The 21,310-nt window shown below is 51.1% G+C and overlaps 1 protein-coding gene across 1 annotated transcript in view; it reads left to right on the top strand.

Annotated features, from left to right (window-relative positions):
- The window catches only part of TNFRSF8 (TNF receptor superfamily member 8), a 66,713-nt gene that overhangs the window by 25,686 nt on the left and 19,717 nt on the right, over positions 1 to 21,310 (top strand). Inside the window, exons 4-10 of the mRNA XM_036353098.1 lie at positions 3,834 to 3,986; positions 8,155 to 8,248; positions 8,650 to 8,810; positions 11,637 to 11,753; positions 14,660 to 14,812; positions 20,775 to 20,868; positions 21,115 to 21,248. Coding sequence (XP_036208991.1) covers positions 3,834 to 3,986; positions 8,155 to 8,248; positions 8,650 to 8,810; positions 11,637 to 11,753; positions 14,660 to 14,812; positions 20,775 to 20,868; positions 21,115 to 21,248 — 906 coding nt within the window. The remainder of the gene's footprint in view (positions 1 to 3,833; positions 3,987 to 8,154; positions 8,249 to 8,649; positions 8,811 to 11,636; positions 11,754 to 14,659; positions 14,813 to 20,774; positions 20,869 to 21,114; positions 21,249 to 21,310) is intronic.

Genomic DNA, 21,310 nt, shown 5'->3' on the forward strand with positions numbered 1-21,310 from the left:
TCAGGTCTGACCATCCCCAGGGCACCGCTCAGCTCCCTCCCCCCAGAGCCTCCTTGGGGAGATGCTTGGCTTCCAGCTCTGCGGCATCAGCGGAGGAGGAATCTGGGACACTGACCGCCTGGATGCTCCTGTCCCATTCCCTGGGGCCCGTCCCTGCTGGGCCCTACGCAGAGACTGGAGCATCCCGGGGCCTCTCCCAGCACAGTCCTCTGGGACGTATTTTGGGCTGTGGCCTCCTTCTTCCATCAGTCCCATCTGCCTCCCACATTGGAGGGAGTCTGTCATTTCTGGTTGGCCAAGGAAGCCCCTTACTGTTCTCCAGGGATGTTTGCGTTCACTCATTCATTACTTTTACCAGTGACTTTTCTATTTGAGATAAAATTCACCATTAACAATTTTTTTCATAATGCATTTAGTATGTTTGGTGTTTTTATTTCTTTCTTTATTTTAAAATATATATATTTTTATTGATTTCAGAGAGGAAGGGAGAGGGAACAAGACATAGAAACATCAATCGATCGGCTGCCTCCTGCACACGGCCCACTGGGAATTGAGCCCACAACCCAGGCGTGTGCCCTGACCGGGAATTGAACCGCGACCTCCTGGTTCATGGGTTGATGCCCAACCACTGAGCCACGCTGACCGGGCCTGTTTGGTATTTTTAAATGCTTAGTGCTTAATTCAGCAAATGCTCAGGTCACCACAAAACCAAAGTCTATGAGATTTCAAAGCATGGTCAGACTGCAAGCATGGAGAAGGGCAGTCAGTCATTGCTGGCCTTGCTTTGGGCTCCCTCTAACTAATAACTACCAGACATTAGTAATAGAAAAAAGTGAACGCTCTTTATTTGTGTCCTTTGTGCCCTGTAGGTTTAGCACATAATTATTAACAAGATGAATAGTAATTGGTTACCCTAATAGAAGTTAGCAAATGCATAGCTGCTGACATTGCACTATGTAACAGTATTTACTGACCCTTTTAATATATGTGCTCTAGGGAACAATAAAAGGAGTTTGCACACCTGGGCCTCATGTGCAGACCTCCTAATACTTAGCGCCTTATTTTTTTAAAAAAATATATTTTATTGATTTTTTACAGAGAGGAAGGGAGAGGGATAGAGAGTTAGAAACATTGATGAGAGAGAAACATCGATCAACTGCCTCCTGCACACTCCCTACTGGGGATGTGCCCGCAACCAAGGTACATGCCCTTGACTGGAATCGAATCTGGGACCCTTGCATCCGCAGGCCGACGCTCTATCCACTGAGCCAAACCGGTTAGGGCTTAGCGCCTTATTTTTAACATAATTGGGATATTGTGATTCATTTAGTTTGTAAAAGTCACTATTTTAAAATATTTTATTGATTGATTTTGAGAGAGAGAAAGAGGGAGGGAGGGAGAGAGAGAGAGAGAGAGAGAGAGAGAAACATCACTTTGTTGTTCCACTTGTCTATGCATTCACTGGTTGATTCTTGTATGTGCCCTGACTGGGGATCAAACCTATTATAACCCTGGAGTATCAGGATGATGCTCTAACCAACTGAGCTATCCAGCCGGGGCTAAAATTCACCATTTTAAAGTGTGCAGTGCAGTGATTTTATTATACTGGACTCACCCTGTGCCGCCACCACCACTATCGAATTCCAGAACATTCTACCTCCCCCCAAAGAAACCCATTGCCTCCCACGTCTTTCCTCCTCCCATCCCCCCACCCACTTTCCGTCTCCGTGGACTTGCCTGCCTTGGACGTTTCATGGAAGTGGAGTCCCAGGGTGTGTGGCTCAGTGTCCGGCTTCCCTAACTGTAGTGTGTTTGAGGCAGATCCGGACGGAACAGGCGTCGCACGTCACCCCTTTTCACGGCTGAGCGTGATTGCTTTGGTGGATGGGCCACGTTTTGTTTGTGGTGTCGGTGGACACTTGGGTAGCTCTACTTTTTGGCTGTAACGAATAGAGCTGCTCTGACCCTGTACGAGTGTTTGTGTAGACATAGGCTTTCAGTTCTCTCGGGTAGCTATGTAGGGGTGGAATTGCTGGATCATAGGTAAATCTATGTTTGGCTCTGGCTGGGCAGCTCAGGTGGTTAGAGAGTTGTCCCCATATGCCAAGGTTGTGGGTTCGATCCCTAGTTAGGGCACGTACGAGAATCAACCAATGAATGCATAAATAAGTGGAACAATAAATCGACATCTCTCTCTCTCTCTCTCTCTCTCTCTCTCTCTCTCTCTCTCTCTCCCTCCCTTCCTTTCTCTCTCTCAAATCAATAAATAAAACTAAAAACAATAAATCTATGCTTACACTTTTGAGGAACCGCCAAACTGGTTTCCTCAGCCCAATCTAATTCCCATCCCCGCCAGCCTGGTGTGAGCTGCCGGTTTCTCCACCCCCTCGCCAGCACTTGCTGTTGTCTGTCTTGGCGACTGCAGCCATCCCAGTGGCTGTGAAGTGGCATCTCATTGTGGTTTTGGTTTGCATTTTCCTAAGGACTAATGATGTTGGGCATCTTTTCATGTGCTGACTGGCCTTTTGTGTATCTTCTCTGGAAAAACATTTTCTTAAATCCTTGGCTCATTAAAAAAATACTTAATAGATCTTTCTTTTTTAATAAAAGGTAGAAGAGCCATTTTAAAATTTTATATATATATAAATATATATACGTATGTACATATATATATATATGTATATATATATATATATATAGAAGAGAGAGAGAGAGAGAGAGAGAGAGAGAGAGAGAGATTGATTTCAGAGAGAAAGGGAGAGGGAGAGAGAGAAACATTAATGATGAGAGAGAATCATTGATCGGCTGCCTCCTGCACGCCCCCTATTGGGGATGGAGCCTGCAACTAGGGCACGTGCCCTTGACGTGGAATCGAACCCGGGACCCTTCAGTCCACAGGCCGATGCTCTAGCCACTGAGCCAAACCAACCAGGGCCTTAATAGATCTTTTTAAAGAACAGTTTTCAATTTATAGAAAAATTGAGCAGAAAGTACTGAGAGTCCCCCTATGGCCCCCTCTCTGCTACGCCCCACAGCCTCTCCTATTGTGAGCACCTTGCATGGGTGTGGTGTATGGTTACAGCTGATGAGCCAGGACCTGTACGCGATTAACTAAAGTTCATAGCTTACTTTAAGGTTCACTTTTTGTGTTCGAAGTTCTATGGCGTTTGACAAACGTGTCATGTCCTGTGTCCACTGTTGCAGGATTTGCAGGGTAGTCTCAGCCCCTAAAATCCTCTGAGCTCTGCCTGTCTCTCCTCCCCTACCCTTTACCTGGACCGGGCGGCCACTGGTCTCCTTACTGTCTCCGTAGTTTTGTCTTTTCCAGAACGTCATAGAGTGGAGTCAGCCTTTACAGATTGGTTTCTTTCACTTAGAAACACATGGTTAATGTCCTGCCACGTCCTTTTTGTGCATTTTATTTTTAAAAAAATATATTTTTATTGATTTCAGAGAGGAAAGGAGAGGGAGAGAGATGGAAACATCAATGATGAGAGAGAATCATTGATTGGCTGCCTCCTGCACGCCCCACGCTGGGGATCGAGCCCATAGCCTGGGCATGTGCCCTGACCAGGAATCGAACCATGACCTTCTGGTTCATAGGTCGACACTCAACCACTGCGCCATGCAGGCCTGGCGCCCTATTTTAAAATTGGGACATTGATTTATTTTTAATACCAGTTTAGTGATCTCCAGGGACGTGGGCTGGGAGGTGGCTGCCTCAGGACCCTGCCTGCCCGGCGGAAGGCCGCAGCAGCCCTCTCTCGCGCGGGCAGACTGTCCCTTCCCTCGCCCTCCCTCTGTCCTCTGTGACCCTCCTCTGTGCCCTTTAGACGACCTTGTGGAGAAGAAGCCATGTTCGGGGAACTCCCCCCGCGTCTGTGAGTGCCGGGCCGGCATGTTCTGTGTCACGTCAGCCTCCAACTCCTGTGCCCGCTGCCTCCCCCACTCCGTCTGCCCCCCAGGGACGATTGTCAAGTTCCCCGGTAAGTACCCCACCCCCAGCCCGGGCCTGAGATCTGTGCCCACACCGTCTCAGCCCTGCCGACCTCCAGATGACCCCGCGCCTCCCACGGCCTCCCTGTGGGGCAGATCACGGCTTCTTTCACGATGATGCCATCAGTGCGCCAGGCACCAGGGCCCCTGTGCCCCTCCCCCTCCCCTGTGTCCCAGGCTCAGAGAGACCCTGGGGGCCCAAGGCACAGGCCTGGCTGGAGGGGGTCTGGGATGGTTTGAGCCTCGGGGTTCTCGGGGGCAAGAGAGAAACCTTAAGTCTCTGTCCTGGGAGACTCCTGGGAGTGAGAGGGGCAAGAGGCTGGGCACCAGGCTCGAGACTGGAAACCGCTTTCTTCTCCAACTTGCGGTGTGGCCTCAGGCAACTTCCTTACCTTCTCTGGGCTTCTGAGTGTCTGACAAGGAGGGCCAGGAGGCCAGAGAGGAAATAAAGGCCACAGGTCCCATGTGGGCGGCATGGGGACGGCCTTCCAGAAGGGAGGCCGGGGGAGCAGGTGGGTGCTGGACCACAGCCCAGAAGAGGTGCCACTGCCACAGGGGATCAGAGGGAGCCATGTCCGCTGGGGCTGAAAGTGCCCATGACCTGGTCCTTCTCCAAGGTCCCATCCCACCTCCTCTCCTCCACCCTCTCCCTCCCCTCCCTGACCTCCCAGCCAGCCCAGCCACCATTCCCACAGATTTTGCCTCCCAATTCTCTCTCCTGCTCTCACCCCAGTTTCTCCCCGTGGCAGGCAGCCACAACCTCCCTTGCAAAACCACGTCATATTTTGTGTGTGTCTCCCTCACATACCTGCCTAAAAATAATAAAATATATTTTTATGTAGGTATATTTAATATAAAATAAATACTGACTTGTATTAAAATATTTTTTAAACATATTTTTATTAATTTTAGAGAGGAAGGGAGAGGGAGAGAGTGAAAGAGACATCAGTGATAAGAGAGATTCATTGATCGTCTGCCTCTTGCAAGCCCCACACTGGGGATCCAGCCCTTAACCCGGGAATGGGCCCTGACCGGGAATTGAGCCACTGAGCCCCGAGGGCCGGGCTAGGGGACTCTTGTCTTAAAGCCTGTGTACGTGGGCATCTCTGGGTTGCTGGTTTGTTGGGCTCCAAGTCTGAGATATGTGGAGCAAAGAGAAGACCAGGGGACCCTCCTCCGGCCCCATGGCCCCTGGCCTGCCCGCCTTCCCCTTTCCCGTTCAGTCATTTAGTGCCTCGTGGAGGAGGCAGGGAAAGCGCACCCATCTGCAGGGTCTCGAGGATGCGATTTGCACCAGGACCTCCCGTGGTGTGGCCCCTCCTTCCTCCAGCCCAGCTTTCAGCACCAGCCCTGGCTAACTGGGCCCCACCTGGTCTGTCACTTTCCCCTTCTACCAGGCCTTTGCATATGCTGTTCCCTTGCTCTGGGACACCCTTCCCTCCCCATTCACTTAGTTAACTCCTACTCAGCCTTGAGCTGGGTCACACAAAACACTCTGCTAAGGGACACGCAGAAGCCCGCCACCCACAAACAGGGGCAGAGTGGTGGGGTGGAAAGCGCTCCGGACTGAGCATCTGATGCCTGGGGTTTCATAGAGCTCTGCATCTGTGGGGTGTGTTCCCAATGCTCTCTGGGCCTCAGTCTCCCCATCTGTCAAATGCCTTGAGTTCAGTTGTTCCAGGCAGTGATGGCGAACCTATGACACGCGTGTCAGAGGTGACACGCGGACCCATTTTTTTGGTTGATTTTTCTTTGTTAAATGGCATTTAAATACGTAAAATAAATATCAAAAATATAAGTCTTTGTTTTACTATAGTTGCAAAGATCAAAAAATTTCTATATGTGACACGGCACCAGAGTTAGGTTAGGGCTTTTCAAAATGCTGACACGCCGAGCTCAAAAGGTTCGCCATCACTGAACTAGGGTGTGTGGACCAGTGATTCCCTGTGATTGCCACACGGTGGCGCCAGAGTCCTCTCTTTGCTGCCCCTACCCACCCTGCCTGAGGCGATGCCAGTGGCTGGCCACATGTGGTCATTGAGCACCTAAATGTGTCCAGTGGCATTAAGATACGCTATCAGTATAGAATATGCATGGATTTCAAGTACTTAGTATAACAATGTGAAACATCTCATAATTATTATTTAAAAAATATTTTTATTGATTTCAGAGAGGGAGAGACAGAAACATCAATGATGAGAGAGAATCATTGATCGGCCGCCTCCTACATGCCCCACACTGGGGACCAAGCCCTCAGTCTGGGCATGTGCCCTTGACTGGAATCAAACCCAGGACCCTTCAGTCCTCAGGCTGACACTCTATCCACTGAACCAAGCCAGCTAGGGCTCATAATTATTTTTTATATTGATTACCTGCTGACACAATATTTTAGATCCATTGAGTTACGTAAACATATTTAAATTAATTTCACATGTTTCTTTTTACTTTTAAAAAATATTTTTATTGATTTCAGAGAGGAAGGGAGTGGGGGAGAGAGATAGAAACATCAATGATGAGAGGGAATCATTGATTGGCTGCCTCCTGCACACACCACACTGGGGATTGAGCTCGCAACCCAGACAAGTGCCCTTGACTGGAATCGAACCCAGGACATCTTCAGTCCGAAGGCCGACACTCTATCCACTGAGCCAAACCAACTAGGGCTATTTTTACCTTTTTAAAATATTTTTGTATTGATTTTCAGAGAGAGAGAGGAAGGGAGAGGGAATGAGAGAGCGAAACATTGCTGAGAGAGAAACAGCGATTGCTTGCCCCTTCCAGGGATCGAGCCTGCAGCCCGGGCGTGTGCCCTGACTGGGAATTGAACCAGCAACCGTTTGGTGCACGGGCTGATGCCCAAGCAACTGAGCCACCCTGGCCAGGGCTGTACTGTTTTTTAATGTGGCTCCTAGAAGATTTAAATGACCCGTGTGGTCTCATCATCTTCCTGTGGGACAGGGCCGCGTTGGGAGGGCTCAGCCTTTGGCTGCCAAACCCTGGCTAACTTCGAGGTTCCCCCGTGGGCTCTCCCAGGGGACAACATCTCTCCAACTGTAAAACGGGAAGTAGTTTCTGGGTCAAGTTCAGTCTCGCCAAGCCCCAGCTAAGAGCTTGCACAGCTCCTGTTCCTGAAATTCACAAAATCCCGCGAGGCAGACTGCATGAGCTCCACGTGCAGGGAGGAAACGGAGGCCCAGGTGGCAGGCACATCGCTCAGGACCACCGAGCGAAGGACATCGGGCGAGGGTTTGAAGGCCACCCCCGGGTCCTGTCTCAGCGACAGGGCAGGAGTCCAGATGCGGAAAGGGACATGGTACTCCCTGGGCACCTGCTGGGTGTCCCACCGTGTGGTAGGCGCACGGGCGCCTCTCTGTCCCGACAGCAGCCCGGGGAAGACGGTGTTCTTACTATAATCCTTTGCCTTGTCTGGCGCGGCTACGACTCGATAGGGGTGACAGGCAAACCCAGGCCCACGTGATGGCGAACGGTGTGAGTTTCCCTCCCCACTCGGCTTCCACCCAGTTAGTCTTCAGGATTCTTTGGGTTGCAAGTGGCAAAATCTCAAATGTTTGGCGCATGTAATTAAAAAGCCTGGGGACAGCTCTGGGTAGCTTCAGGCATGGCTGGATCCAGGCGCCCCGTCCTTTCCTGCCTCTCATCGCTATCTCCTATGCTTAAGTGTCTGTAAGACGCCTCCCAGCAGCTCCAGGCTTGCTCCCTACCCAACCCCAGGGGGGAGACCGCTTCTTCGGCCTACATCTCCAACAACCAAAAGTAAAACCTTGACACTGCATCTCAGACAGGCGTGGCTTAGGTCACGTGCCCATCCCTGAGCCAATCCATCTTGGCCAGAGGAATGGAAGAAATGGAATAATTTGATCGGTCCATCCTGGCCCCATGGCTACTCCTGGAAGGGAAGGAGGAGGGGGGGAGGAAATCAGCCCTAAAACAGATACTGAGATTGGGGGGGGGGGTCCCAGGGAAAATCAGGCTACTTTACCCCCAGGGGAACGGAGGCTGGGCAGGTGTGAACACCAGATGCCACTGAGTTTGCCAAGTGCCCACCCAGGACCGACTCTGGTTTGCGGTGGTAAAAGTCTATTCCTGGCGTCTTCGGACTCCTCAATACTAAGTCTGAAGGCATTGTGTCCCCTGCAGGCACAGCACAGAGGGACACTGTCTGCGAGCCCCCTTCCCCGGAGACCAGCCCTGACTGCGGCACCAGCCCGGAGGACTGCAGGGCGCCTGCCAGGTGACTCCGGCCCTTCCCATCCAGCTCACCTAAGTGTGGGGCTGTCTCACCCACAGGATGCCTGGACCATAGCTGGGCTGGGGGGAGGGAGGCAGGTGGGGTTCAGCACAGGGTGCCTGGGCTCCCGGGCACAGCAGTGAGTGTGGAGAGAGGCCATCCCTGCAAGTCATTTGAGGCCCTACTGTGTGCTCTGCCTGCCCTGATTACGCAGGAGGCACAGGAGGCACAGGAAGCCCAGAAGGTGTAGAAAACACAGCCCTGGCTCCCTGACAGGGGTCTTGCCGGGGGCTGTGGGCAGGAGGTCTGGGGCCCCCTGCGCCATAGAAACAGTTATCCCTGAGCACAGACCTCCCCTGCCCCATCAGCAGAACCATCCGTTCCATCTCTGGCTTTTTTCCCAGCGGCACTACCCCCCCGGCCAAGCCCACCCTGACCTCAGCCAGCTCCGATGCCAGGACCCCGCTTCTTGAAGGGGACACTCCTCTCACCCCCAAAGCTGATTCCAAAATGATGAGGGCTCCCAACTCTCTCTCCCCCGTGGGGAAGCCCAGGCTGGATCCAGGTAATTTCTGCAGAGGAGCTACAGGCCGTTTCCCATAGCAACGGTGTCTGATCGGTGGGTGACCTGTGCGGGGTGGGCAGGCCCTGAGCTGTGGTCTTCCCAGTGTGGGGAGGAGAGGCTGAGGCCTGAGAGCCAGAGTAGACAGTGGGGGCACCCACTCACTTAACAGCAGTTTGGGGTGCCTCCCGAGTGTCGGACTCTCAGGTCGGTGCTGCTGCTTGCAGCAGAGCAGGTGAGCCTCTGCAGGGGTCGGTTCGGCGCCCTCCTGGTTCCCATGGCGACGGGTTGGGGCCCTCCAGTCTCCCCTGTTTATTACTTAATACCTCCCATGGTAGAGGTGCACCACACGGCTTATTTAGACAGATATGTGGGTTGTTTCCACTTTGGGGCTATACTGAATACTGAAAAATCTTTGTGCGAATGTAATTTTTTCATTTCTCTTGTTGCTTTTTTAAAAAAATTCACTTGTAGGACTTCGTATAATTCTGGGTTTTGTCCTACAGTTGTGCTCAAATACATTCCCCACCCCGTGGCTTGCCTTCTCATTCTCTTCTTGGTGTCTTTCCATGAAGAGATGTTCTTAATTTTAATGCAGCCAGATCGGTCCATCTTTTCCTTTGTGACGGGTGCTCACTATTGCTTCGCCTTCCATGTTGAGCTCTGCCATCTACCCTGGTGCGTGTGTATGATGTGAGGCAGCGGTCATGGTAAAGTGTCCACGTGGATATCTAGTTGAACCAACACCATTTACCAAATAAACCGTCCTTTCCCCGCAGCTTTGCACGCCAGCTTTAATGTATGTCAAAAGTCCATGTCTGTGTGGGTGTGATTCTGGACTTTGTCTCCTGTTCCATGAGTCTTCTTTTTTTTTTTTTTTTTTTTTTTTTTTTAAATATATATTTTATTGATTTTTTACAGAGAGGAAGGGAGAGAGATAGAGAGTTAGAAACATCAATGAGAGAGAAACATCAATCAGCTGCTTCCTGCACATCTCCTACTGGGGATGTGCCCGCAACCCAGGTACATGCCCTTGACCGGAATCGAACCTGGGACCTTTCAGTCCGCAAGCTGACGCTCTATCCACTGAGCCAAACCGGTTTCGGCGAGTCTTCTTGTCTGTTGTGTGAACACTGTACTGTCTTAATTCCTGCAGGTTTTCGGGAAGTCTTCCTGGATGGTTGAGCAACTTCTTCAGCTTTGTTCTTCTAGAATTGGCTCTTCTAGTAATTTTCGTTTCCACATACATTTTTTTTTTAAATATATTTTATTGATTTTTCACAGAGAGGAAGAGAGAGGGATTGAGAGTCAGAAACATCAATGATGAGAGAGAATCATTGATCAGCTGCCTCTTGCACACCTCCTACTGGGGATGTGCCCGTAACCAAGGTACATGCCCTTGGCCGGAATCGAACCTGGGACCTTTCAGTCCACAGGCTGACGCTCTATCCACTGAGCCAAACCGGTTAGGGCTCCACATACATTTTTAAAGTTAGTTTTTAACGTTTTTTTAAATTGATTTAAGAGAGAGGAAGGGAGAGGGAGAGACAGTCAGAAACATCGATGATGAGAGAGAATCACCGATTGGCTGCCTCCTGCACGCCCCCTACTGACACTCCAACATGTGCCCTGACCAGGAATTGAACTGTGACCTCCTGGTTCATGGGTCAGTGCTCAACCACTGCACAACACATACATTTTAGAATAAGCTTTTCAAATCCCACAGACTGTCCTGTTGAGATTTCGGTAAGGGTTGCCGTGAAGCTGTTGATCAGTTTGGAGAGAATCCACTGCTGCAGTGTTGAGTATGTGGCATAGCCCTACATTTGTTTAGGCCTTCTTTAAATTCTCCCAGTAATGCTTTATTATTTTTTTCTATGTAGAGATGTTTACATGTTTCTGTTAGAGATCTAGGTATTTGATATTTCTTTTTTAAAAAAAATGTATTTTATTGATTTTTTACAGAGAGGAAGGGAGAAGGATAGAGAGTTAGAAACATCGATGAGAGAGAAACATCGATCAGCTGCCTCCTGCACACCCCCTACTGGGCATGTGCCTGCAACCAAGGTGCATGCCCTTGACTGGAATCGAACCCGCGACCCTTGAGTCTGCAGGCCGACGCTCTATCCACTGAGCCAAACCGGTTAGGGCGGTATTTGATATTTCTGGTGATGTTCCAACAATATCTTTTTTAATACGTCATGTTCCAATTCTTTTTGAACCGTGTGAAATTGCCAATATTTGACTGGCTGACCTATCAAAACAACATTTCCATATGGCTCAACCCACATATACAGACATTTAATTGACTCAGATATCGGAACATTGTCTCCAACTACCTTGCTCGTTCACTTGTTAGTTCTAATGATGCACCTGCAGATTCTTTGGGATTATCTGTGTACTCAGGGATATCATGTCTATAACAGATGGATATCTCCCTTTCTAAAAACTGTCACTTTTATTTCTTTTTCTTGCCTTATTGCATTGCCTGCTTGAATAGACGTTGTGATGGTAGAGCTCCTTGCCTCATTGCTGATCTCAAAGGGCAAGGGCTGTCAAAGCTTTGAGGAGTGAGGGTGGAGTGAGGGCCCTGGCATAGTGGAAATGGTGGATGGATGGATGTGGGGGGCGAGACCAAAGGGATAGGGGGCTCAGAGCTCATCTCCTGTGTGGCCTTAGACACATCCTTCCCTCTCTGAGTCTCATGACCTGCTCTGGGGATGGGTCTGCCATGTGTGGCCACAGAGCTGGGGGGGCTTTAGTGACTGCGGGGAGGTGAGGCCTCTGCCAAGGTGGCCTGACCCGGACTGTCTCTGCTTCTTTCCCCAGGGCGGTCCCCACAGCACCTGTGCCCTCTGGGGTCCACCGACTGCAGGAAGCAGTGTGAGCGGGACTACTACCTGGACAGGGACGGCCGCTGCACAGCCTGCGTGACCTGCTCGGGAGGTAGGAGCCCGTCTTTGCACCAGGGGCGCCTTCCGGGGCCTGGGGGTGGGCGTCTTGCAGGAGAGACTGAGCAGCTGGGGGTGGGGAGCTCTGAGTTCGGTCTTGGGCTGGGCCTGGTTCAGCTCTCCGGTGTCTTGAGGAGTCAGTTTCTAGTGACTCCCCCTCATGGTTGGGGTTGTGATGGCAGCGACCCCTTCTCAGAGACCTTCCATGCACTCACTCTCCCCTGCAAGCGAACCTTTGTCAACCGCCTCCCTGTTCCAAACTCGTCCCGTTATTTTCGTAACTATCGTGTGGTGCACAGGTGGCGATTGTCCCCATTTTACAGAAGAGGAAACTGAGGCTTAGGGAAGTCAAGCGACCGCAGAGGCCACAGTGCAGGGATGGAGTCTGACGTAGGTGTCTGCCCCCAGCGTCTGGGCTCCGGTCCCCGCACAGCGCTGCCTCTTGGAGCAGACACTTAGGGGTGGCCGCTGTGTGCACAGCAGGCTGACATCTGGAGGTGCTTTCCCGGGGGCCAGCTCCCCGCAGCCTCGTAGCACCACCAACTGCCCTGTGACGTCCGGGAGGGTCACACGGGGCGGGGAGGTGGCCCAGGACTCAAGCTTCTTCGGTTGTTAGCATCCGGCTCGTCACAGAGGCCATCGCAGGAAGGAGTGACTCTGTCTCCTTGTCCGGGGTTTCTTCATGCAGCGACCCCGGCCAGCGTCGAGGGAGACCAGACAGGGAAGAGCAGTCTGTCCCTGGGGCCGCTGTTCCAGGAAAGGCAGCGTAGCAAATTCTCTCAAAACTTAGTACGAAAGCCAAGCCACTCGTTGTCCTCATGGATTCCGGGGGTCAGAATTCAGACAGGACACTGGGGGACCGCTGGTCTCTGTTCCATGACTCTGGGGTCTCAGCTGGAAAACTCGAAGGCTGGAGGCTGGAAGCATCTGAGCACTTATGGTTGCGTTTCTGGGGGCCGATGCCAGTCGCCATGTGGGGCCTCACGCTGGGCTTTCTCACGGCCTGGTGGCTGGATCCCAGGAATGGGGGCGGGGAGGATTGGAGAAGCGACATTGCTTCTTTTTTTTTTTTAAATAAAGAATTACTTCAGCTTTATTTTTAAATGACAACCAAGCAGAAAAATGGGCAAAATCTATAAAACCGAGCCATTCATAGGAGACACAAATCATATACCATAGCTAATAAAAATATTTTTAATGATCAGTCTCATAAGGAATGAGAGATATGCAATAAGATGCCATTATTTTACCTATAAGATCCACAAAAATTAGAAAGATTGGTATCTGTTGGTAAGATGATGAAGAAAAAGATACTCTCCAACATGGTTGGTAGAATTTCAATATGACCTTGCCTTGGACTCACACGGCGTGACTCCCACCACCTCTCCCTGTTGAGGTGGTCACAGACCCCACGCGAGTTAAGGGAAGGGGAGCATTGAGCCTCTTGGTGTGTGAGTGCCAGAGCCCTGGAAGAGCAGACGGGCCCGGATTGTTGCTCTGGCCATCGTCAGATGGAGAAACAAGAGACGGCTCTGGCCCGAGCACTCCTTTAACTCGTAATGGAAGCCTGAGGGGCAGCGAGGGGCTAAGAGCACAGGTTCTGGAGCCCAAGTGCCAAGGTTCAGATCTTGGCTCTACCACTTGGTAGCTTAGCAGCTCCAGCCAGCTTCCGAACCGCCCCGTGCCTCAGTTTCCTCATCTGTACAATGGGCGTAATAATAGGGCTATCGCAGAGAGCTGTGGGAACGAAATAGATGGAACTGAATGAATCAGGTAGAGCGTTAGGAACACTGCCTCGCACGCTCATGATGCTATGAATAGCCATAGCAGAGGTAATAGCTGTCATCATCCCCAGCCATCTCACTCCTGGCCGAGCCCACTCCTGCCCTTTGCACAAACTCCCCCGGTGCCCGCCAGTTCCCGCTCTCCCAGGGGGTGCGGCCCCTCCCCTTTATCATGTGAGGCCTCTCAGTAAACGGCCCAGAAGAAGGGCTTTTACTGAGCAAGTCACATTGGTCTCACCTGAGGCAGTGACTCTATTTTCACATAAATAGAGGATGCTAATGTCTCCAAACATATATAGGTGCATTATTATACCTTTTCTTTTATGAAAGCTCTAGCCTTTTATTTGTTGTTGGAAAAAAAGCCTTTTTATCATCGACGATTTCAAACTTGTTCAGAAGGAGAGGGGATCGGGAATGGGATGGACGATCACCAGTTTCAAAGAATCGGGGTCAGTCTTGGTTCATCTATCCCCATGCCCAGTCACCCTGCCCTCTGGATGCCTTTAACAGCTTTATTGAGATACTAGAGGCCCGTTGCATGAAATTCGCTGGCCGAGAGGGAGAGGGAGAGGTCATTCCGGAAGGTCATTCTGGAAGGTCATTCTGCCATCCGGTCGAATTAGCATATTAGCTCTTTATTATATAGGATAGTTGATGTCTAATAAAACACACGGGTTTAAAGTGTGCAATTTGATACGTTTTGACCTATGTATGGGACTGTGAAACCACCCCCACAGTGAAGGTAATAAACACCCATCTCCCCCCATGCCCCTTATCTTCCCTCCCCCGCCCTGACCCCCACCACACCCCCCCCATGCTTCTTCATGCCCCTTATCTTCCCTCCCCCACCCCGACCCCCACCCACACCCAGCAGTCCGTCTGCTTCCTCACTATGGAATAGGCTGCACTTTCCAGCACTTTCTGTGAGCGGAAGCATGTAGGATACACTCCTTTCTTGTCTGCTTTCGCTCAGCGGCATTCAGAGCGGGCCAAAGGCCAGCTCGGTGGGGAAGTCAGGTGAATAATTGCTCCAGAGTGAATGCACCCCTAGCCTCCGGGGTCTCCTGCACCCGCTGCCCTTGCCACCCTCCATCCTCCCTTTCTCTGTGCCCCTCAGATGACCTCGTGGAGAAGACACCTTGCACGTGGAACTCCTCCCGCGTCTGTGAATGTCGACCTGGCATGATCTGTGTCACGTCAGCCACCAACTCCTGTGCCCGCTGCCTCGCCCGCCCTGTTGTCCCACCCCAGGTGGTCACCGCATGCCAGGGTAAGCCGCGCACCCCCGACCGGGGGCTGAGGTCGGTGCCCAGCAGCCGGCAGCCGTATCGCTCCCACCCCCACGGGGCAAAGGGCCTGCAACCCCAGCTGTGACCCAGGTCGGGTTCGGGCTTTGTTTTCTCTTTGAATAATTAGATCCCGTGAGTGGCATGAAATCCACATTTTGTCATTTTGGTCAGAATTTCTGATGATGATTAAAAAAAGAATTCTTCTCCCTGAAATTGTTGGGCTGGTAAAATCTTGACTTATTTGCAAGGCCATTTGATTGGCTCAAGTTAGACACGTGGAAAGAGGCCCCCCCCGTCAAGCCGGTGGACAGTGGCCAGGTGGCAGAAAAGTCGAAACTCTGACCGAAAAGAAATGAAAGCAGGCTCAGCAGCAGCGGAGAGGATCCCACACGCCCCTAGAAAGCAGAGAAGAGAGGAAAGGAGGGTGACAAGCGAAGCCCAGGGGAGGGAAGCTCACCCCAGAATTCACTCCTGAGGGCCAGGGGGACGGCGAGAGGTGACTTGCTCATCAGACCCCCCAGAGAAGCCCTGGGCTCAGAGCAGGCAAACACATTGAATGACGGGAGTGAAATGGAGAATTGCTAAGTGTAACTCCATCTTTAAAATAAAGTTAAAAAAACTCTATACCAGTGGTAACCATGGACACGGAGCAGTCTGAGCAGGTGGTGCCTGGGCTTTTGTCTCCTGGTGAAAATGATCAATTTTTTGGCTAAAGACCCTGAAGGGGTCTCTATGGGAAGCCAGGGCTCGCCGCGCGGGGCTGCCGCGCTGGTGTGACGCCCTCGCCGTGTGTTTGGGAGCACGCCCTGCGCAGAGTGCTGCTGCCCTGTCACCGAGGGGAGGACGCCAGCCCACAGGCCCCACCCGCAGGCCGGGGTGCCAGGCAGACCTCCTGCTCTGGGAAGAGACCCGTTGGGGAAAGGACACACTGACACCGCGGCACGAGGAACCCCACCAGCTCCTGGAATGTTCAGTGGTCCTTTGTAAGTAACATGAGCGAGCAGTAAAGATGTCCAGGCTTCAGGGAAAATCAGAAAATAACAAGACACACGGACAGGAAAACTTCCTACAGCTGAAGCAACGATGAACCTAGGAATAGCCGAGAACTTAAAAGATTCAAACGGCCCTGGCAAGTTTGGCTCAGTGGATAGAGCGTCGGCCTGCGGACGGAAGGGTCCCGGGTTTGATTCTGGGCAAAGGCACATGCCCGGGGTTGCGGGCTTGATCCCCAGTGTGGGGCTTGCAGGAAGCAGCCGATCAATGGTTCTCTCTCATCATTGATGTTTCTATCTCTCTCCTTCTACCTTCCTCTCTGAAATAAATAAAAAATATTTAAAAAATATTTAAACGTGTCCACAGAAAAATTCAGGAAGTTGTTACGTCCACACAGTGAGAGCAGAATGCTATGAAAAAGGAACAGTGAAAGAACAGAGGGCAAGCGGTGGCTTCTAGAAGGTGTGCTTGTTATCAACTGATTGTTTCTCAGCTCCCAGTTCACCTTCAGGACCCACTCTGCTGAAGGATTGGACTCTGACTCTTGAAGCATTTCTCCTTGTGAGCATGAAGTTAAGCTTTGCCAGTAGAGGGCGCTGGTTCTTTATCCATTTATGTATGAACTAGAGGCCTGGTGCATGAAATTCATGCACGGGGTGGGGGTTTCCTCAGCCCAGCCTGTACCCTCTCCAATCCGGGATCCCTCTCACAATCCAGGACTGCTGGCTCCTAACTGCTCACCTGCCTGCCTGCCTGATCACCCCTAGTCTCGTCTGCCTGCCAGCCCGATTGCCCCTAACTGCCCCCCCTGCTGGCCTGGTCGCCCCCAACTGCTCCCCCTGCCAGCCTGGTCACCCTCAGCTGCCCCCCACTGGCCTGGTCACCCCTTACTGTCCTCCCTGTCAGCCTGATTGCCCCTAACTGCCCCCCCCCCCCCCCGCTGGCCTGGTTGCCCCCAACTGCCCTCCTCTGCTGGCCTGGTTGCCCCTAACTGCCCCCCCACCAGCCTGGTCACCCCTAACTGCCTCTTCCTACTGGCCTTATTGCCCCTAACTGCCTCCCCTGTTGGCCTGGTTGCTCCCAACCCCCCCCCCCTCCCCGCGCTGGCCTGGTCACCCCCAACTGCCCCCCTTGCTGCCCTTGTCACCCCCACGCAGCCTGCTGTTTAGTTGTTTGGTCATCCCTCGCTAACCCCCTTGCTGGCCTTGTCACCCCACGTAGCCTGCTGTATGGTCGTTACTGTTACTGTGATGGTATCCTGGACAATTTGCATATTCCTCTATTATTAGTATAGATGGACTCAGGTTGCTTCCATGGCTTGGCTACTGTAAATACTGCTGCAATGAACATAGGGGTGCATATGTGTTTTCGAATTAGTGTTTTGGGGTTCTTTGGGTCAACACCCAGAAGTGGTGTTGCTGGATCATACGGTAGTTCTGTTTTTATTTTTTGGAAGCACCTCCATATGGTTTTCCATAGTGTCTGCACCAATTTATAATCCCACCAGCAGTGCCTAAGAGTTCCCTTTTCTCTGCTTCTTCATCAACACTTGTTGTTTGTTGATTTATTGATGATAGCCATCTGATAGGTGTGAGGTGGTATCTCACTGTTATTTAATTTGCATTTCCCTGATTAATGATGTTGAGAGTCTTTTCATATGTCTGTTGGCCATCTGTATGTCCTCTTTGGAGAAATGTCTATTCAGGTCCTCTGTCCATTTTTTCATCGGGTTGTTTGTCTTTTAGGTGTTAAGGTATATGAGTTCCTTATATATTTTGGATATTAACCCCTTGTTAGATGTATCATTGGTGAATGTCTTCTCCCATTCAGTAGGTTGGGTTTTGTTGTTGGTGATGGTTTCCTTCTCTGCACAAAGGCTTTTTATTCTGATGCAGTCCTATTTGTTTATTTTTTCTTTTGTTTTCATTACCTAAGGAGACATATCTAAAAAATATGACTTCCCAGCTAATGCAGAGTCATGTGGAGAAGGGTCTTGATGTGGGGCAGGGTGGGGAGTTGGACCTACACTGATCCCATCACTAATTAAAATCATTGCTTTGGCCCAGCTGGTGTGGCTCAGTGGTGGAGCATCAACCAATGGACCAGGAGGTCACGGTTCGATTCCTGGTCAGGGCACATGCCTGGGTGGCAGGCTCCATCCCCAGTGTGAGGCATGCAGGAGGCAGCTAATCAATAATTCTCACCATTAATGTTTCTATCTCTCTCCCTTTCCCTTCCTCTCTGAAATCAATAAAACCTATTTAAAAAAATCATTGCTTTGGGGAGAAAGACTTTATTTTTACTTATCTTTTTCTTTATTTTTATTGTTGACACTATTACAGATGTCTCCATTTAAGACTTGATTTTTAAAAACAGCTTTATTGAGATATAATTCCTATGCCATAAAATCTATTCACTTTACGTGTACAATTCTATGATTTTTAAGAAACTTACAGCCCCGTCGGCATGACTCAGTGGTTGAGCGTTGACTATGAACCAGGAGGTCGATTCTCAGTCGGGGCACATGCCAGGGTTATGGGCTTGATCCCCAGTGTGAGGCGTGCAGGAGGCGGCTGATCATTGGTTCTCTCTCATTATTGATGTTTCTATCTCTCTCTCCCTCTCCCTTCCTCTCTGAAATAAATAAAAAAATATTTTTTTAAAAAGAAACTTACAAAGTTATGAAACTATTACCACTTAAAAAATCTAGGAACTATAAACAGAGGCACTTTAAAGTGATGTCAGCGCCGTGCCTTATGCCTCAAACCTTCGGAATGTTAGAACTGGGCAAAGGAGCCTTTGGACTGGGCCTAAGCAACCTCGTGTTCCGAAGAACTGTTTGCAGAGATAACAAGAAGGCAGATCTGAGGAATACCGGGCGGATGACTACAGGGCCGAAAAGGAAAACCATCCTTTAGGACTGACAGCACAGAGCTGTTTTATCTGCACCTATAGCAATGCCTCCCTTCGTTGATGTGATTGATATTCTATTGACGTAATATTCCTTCTGCTGATGTGACCCCCCCTGCCCTTTCTCGTAACCACCCCCGCCTTTGCTTCCTAATCAGAACACCATTTGGGTTTCTGTCTGAATCAGGGCTTCCCAGATAACGATTTTTTTTTTTTTTTTTTTACCTCAAATAAACCCTTGTTGCCTCTCACTTTGGCCTTTTACTTTCAGGTTAACACCATGATCTAAGAAACCCCGTGCCCATTAATAGCCACCCCACCCCTCCCTCCATCCCCAGCTCGGAGACCCACTAATCTACTTCCTGTCCCTCTAGGTTAGACCCTTAGAGACATTTTCAGAATGTGTTCGTCTGTGTCAGCTGCTTTCACTGGACATGACACACGTGGGGTTCGTCCATGCTATCGCATGTGTTAATACTTTGTTCCTTCTATTTTTATTTTTGTTAATCCTCACCTGAGGATATTTCTCCATTGATTTTTAGAGAGAGTGGAAGGGAGGGAGGAAGGGAGATAGAGAAACATTGGTGTGAGAGAGACACATTGATTGGTTGCCTCCCACACATGCCTCAAACCGGGGCTGGGGATCAAACTTGCAACCCAAGTATGTATGTGCCCTTGACCAGGAAATGAACCTGGATGGGTGGGCCAACACTCTAACCACTGAGCACACCGGCCAGGGCCCTTCGTTCCTTTTATTGCCAAACAAGACTCCAGTGAACGGGTAGACTACATTTTGTTGACCCATTTACCAGTTGAGGGACATCTAAGCTGTTCCCACTTCTTTGACTGCTGTGAGGAATGCTCTGTGAACAAGGGTGTGCGCAAGACCTGACTGTATTGCTGTGGGCACCCCAGCCTCTCCGGCCTCCCCCCAGCCTCTCCGGCGTGCCCTCCTCTCTCCCACCCTGGGCCTCCCACCTTCTGTGCCCTCTGCCGATACCCCCACGCGGACTCACATCCCAGCAACCCCCTCCTTGGGGAAGCCTCCCCGTTCAGGAGGGGTTGAGTCCCTTGCTTTAGGTGTCATGCTCTGTGTGACACCTGAATCACACTCACAGCCCGTGAGTCCCCGAGGGTGGGATCTTGTGTATTTTACTCATTGCTCTATCCCAGCTCCCAGCACAGTCCCTGGTGCCACATCCAGCACGGCCAGGGTTCAGGATCTGGAGAAGGGGCTGACGCACACATGAAAACACCAGACAAGAGATATGAATGTAGAAACCATGGGGGAGCCAGGTGGAAACTGCCCTCTAGAGCAGCGGTTCTCCACCTGTGGGTCGTGACCCCTTTGGGGGTCGAACGACCCTTTCACAGGGGTCACCTAAGACCATCAGAAAACATATACAATTACATATTGTTTTGTGATTAATCACTATGCGTTAATTATGTTCAATTTGTAACAATGAAATTGGGGGTCACCACAACATGAGGAACTGTATTAAAGGGTCGCGGCATTAGGAAGGTGGAGAACCACTGCTCTAGAGGAAAAGCTCCCTGGAGCCCTGGACCTGTTAGGTTTTATTCAATTTTAGATACACATCTTGCCCTCAGGCACAGCAATCTGGTAGCAGACAGACTATCGCAAAGGTCAGTAAATATTAGTAAAGATTTACTTAAAGGCTATTAGGTCAGGAAATTGCTTCAAGCCACCACTGTCTCGACAGAACAATCAGTGCATAGCTTTAGCCCTTGCTAAAACTCAAGGTTCATCAGCTTTCTGAGTTCCTTGTTGCGCTTTCGTGATAGTGTTTGACAATGGATAGCTTCCCGCACCCCGAGTCATAGTAGGTGCTCAATAAAGAACTGTTGCATGGAAGGAAAGAAGGAGGGTGGGGTGGGTCGGTGAAGGGAGGAGGCAGAGCCAGGACACAAACCTGCCCAACTGCAATGTCCTTGAGGCCTTGCCGTGCGGTCTCCTGGAGGCCACCAGTGCCTGCTGGGTAAGCTCCTGGCACCGACTCTGACGACCACTCTTTGCAGGCAAAGCTGAGAGGAACACCACCTACGAGCCGCCTCACCTGGGGACCCACCTTAACCGCAGCACCAACCCAGAGGACAGCGAGGTGCCGGGCAGGTGACTCTGTGGCTCCTTCTGGGGAACTGGACTGGAAGGAGGGGGTGGGGTCCAGGCTGGAGCTCTGTGCCAAGCCCCAAAGCCACTTTGGAGAACGTGTGCCCAGCTCTGTGCTGGCACCAAGCCAGAATGCCTGGAAGTGCAGCCCCCGCCTGGGGATGGTATCTGGGGAAAGGGAAGCATTCCTGAGCAAGCCCCCTCTTCTGGCTGCGTCCTTGGCCTCACCTCTGGCTTCTCTGCCCGCAGCACCAGCGCCTCCCAGATCTCCCTGGCCGGAAAGGGGCATGGAGGAGGCGCCACCCATGCCCGGGAGGACGCCTCCCTCTCAACAAGTGCTCCCGTCTCTTTCTCCTCCGCGGGGAGACCCATCCTGGTTTCAGGTAATGATCACCCCCAGGAGACAGGGCCTTCCTCCCAGGCGGGCGGAAGGAGGGGGCTTCTA

The sequence above is a fragment of the Myotis myotis genome, unplaced genomic scaffold (genome assembly GCF_014108235.1).
Source record: "Myotis myotis isolate mMyoMyo1 unplaced genomic scaffold, mMyoMyo1.p scaffold_m19_p_2, whole genome shotgun sequence".
Classification (NCBI taxonomy): Eukaryota; Metazoa; Chordata; class Mammalia; order Chiroptera; family Vespertilionidae; genus Myotis; species Myotis myotis.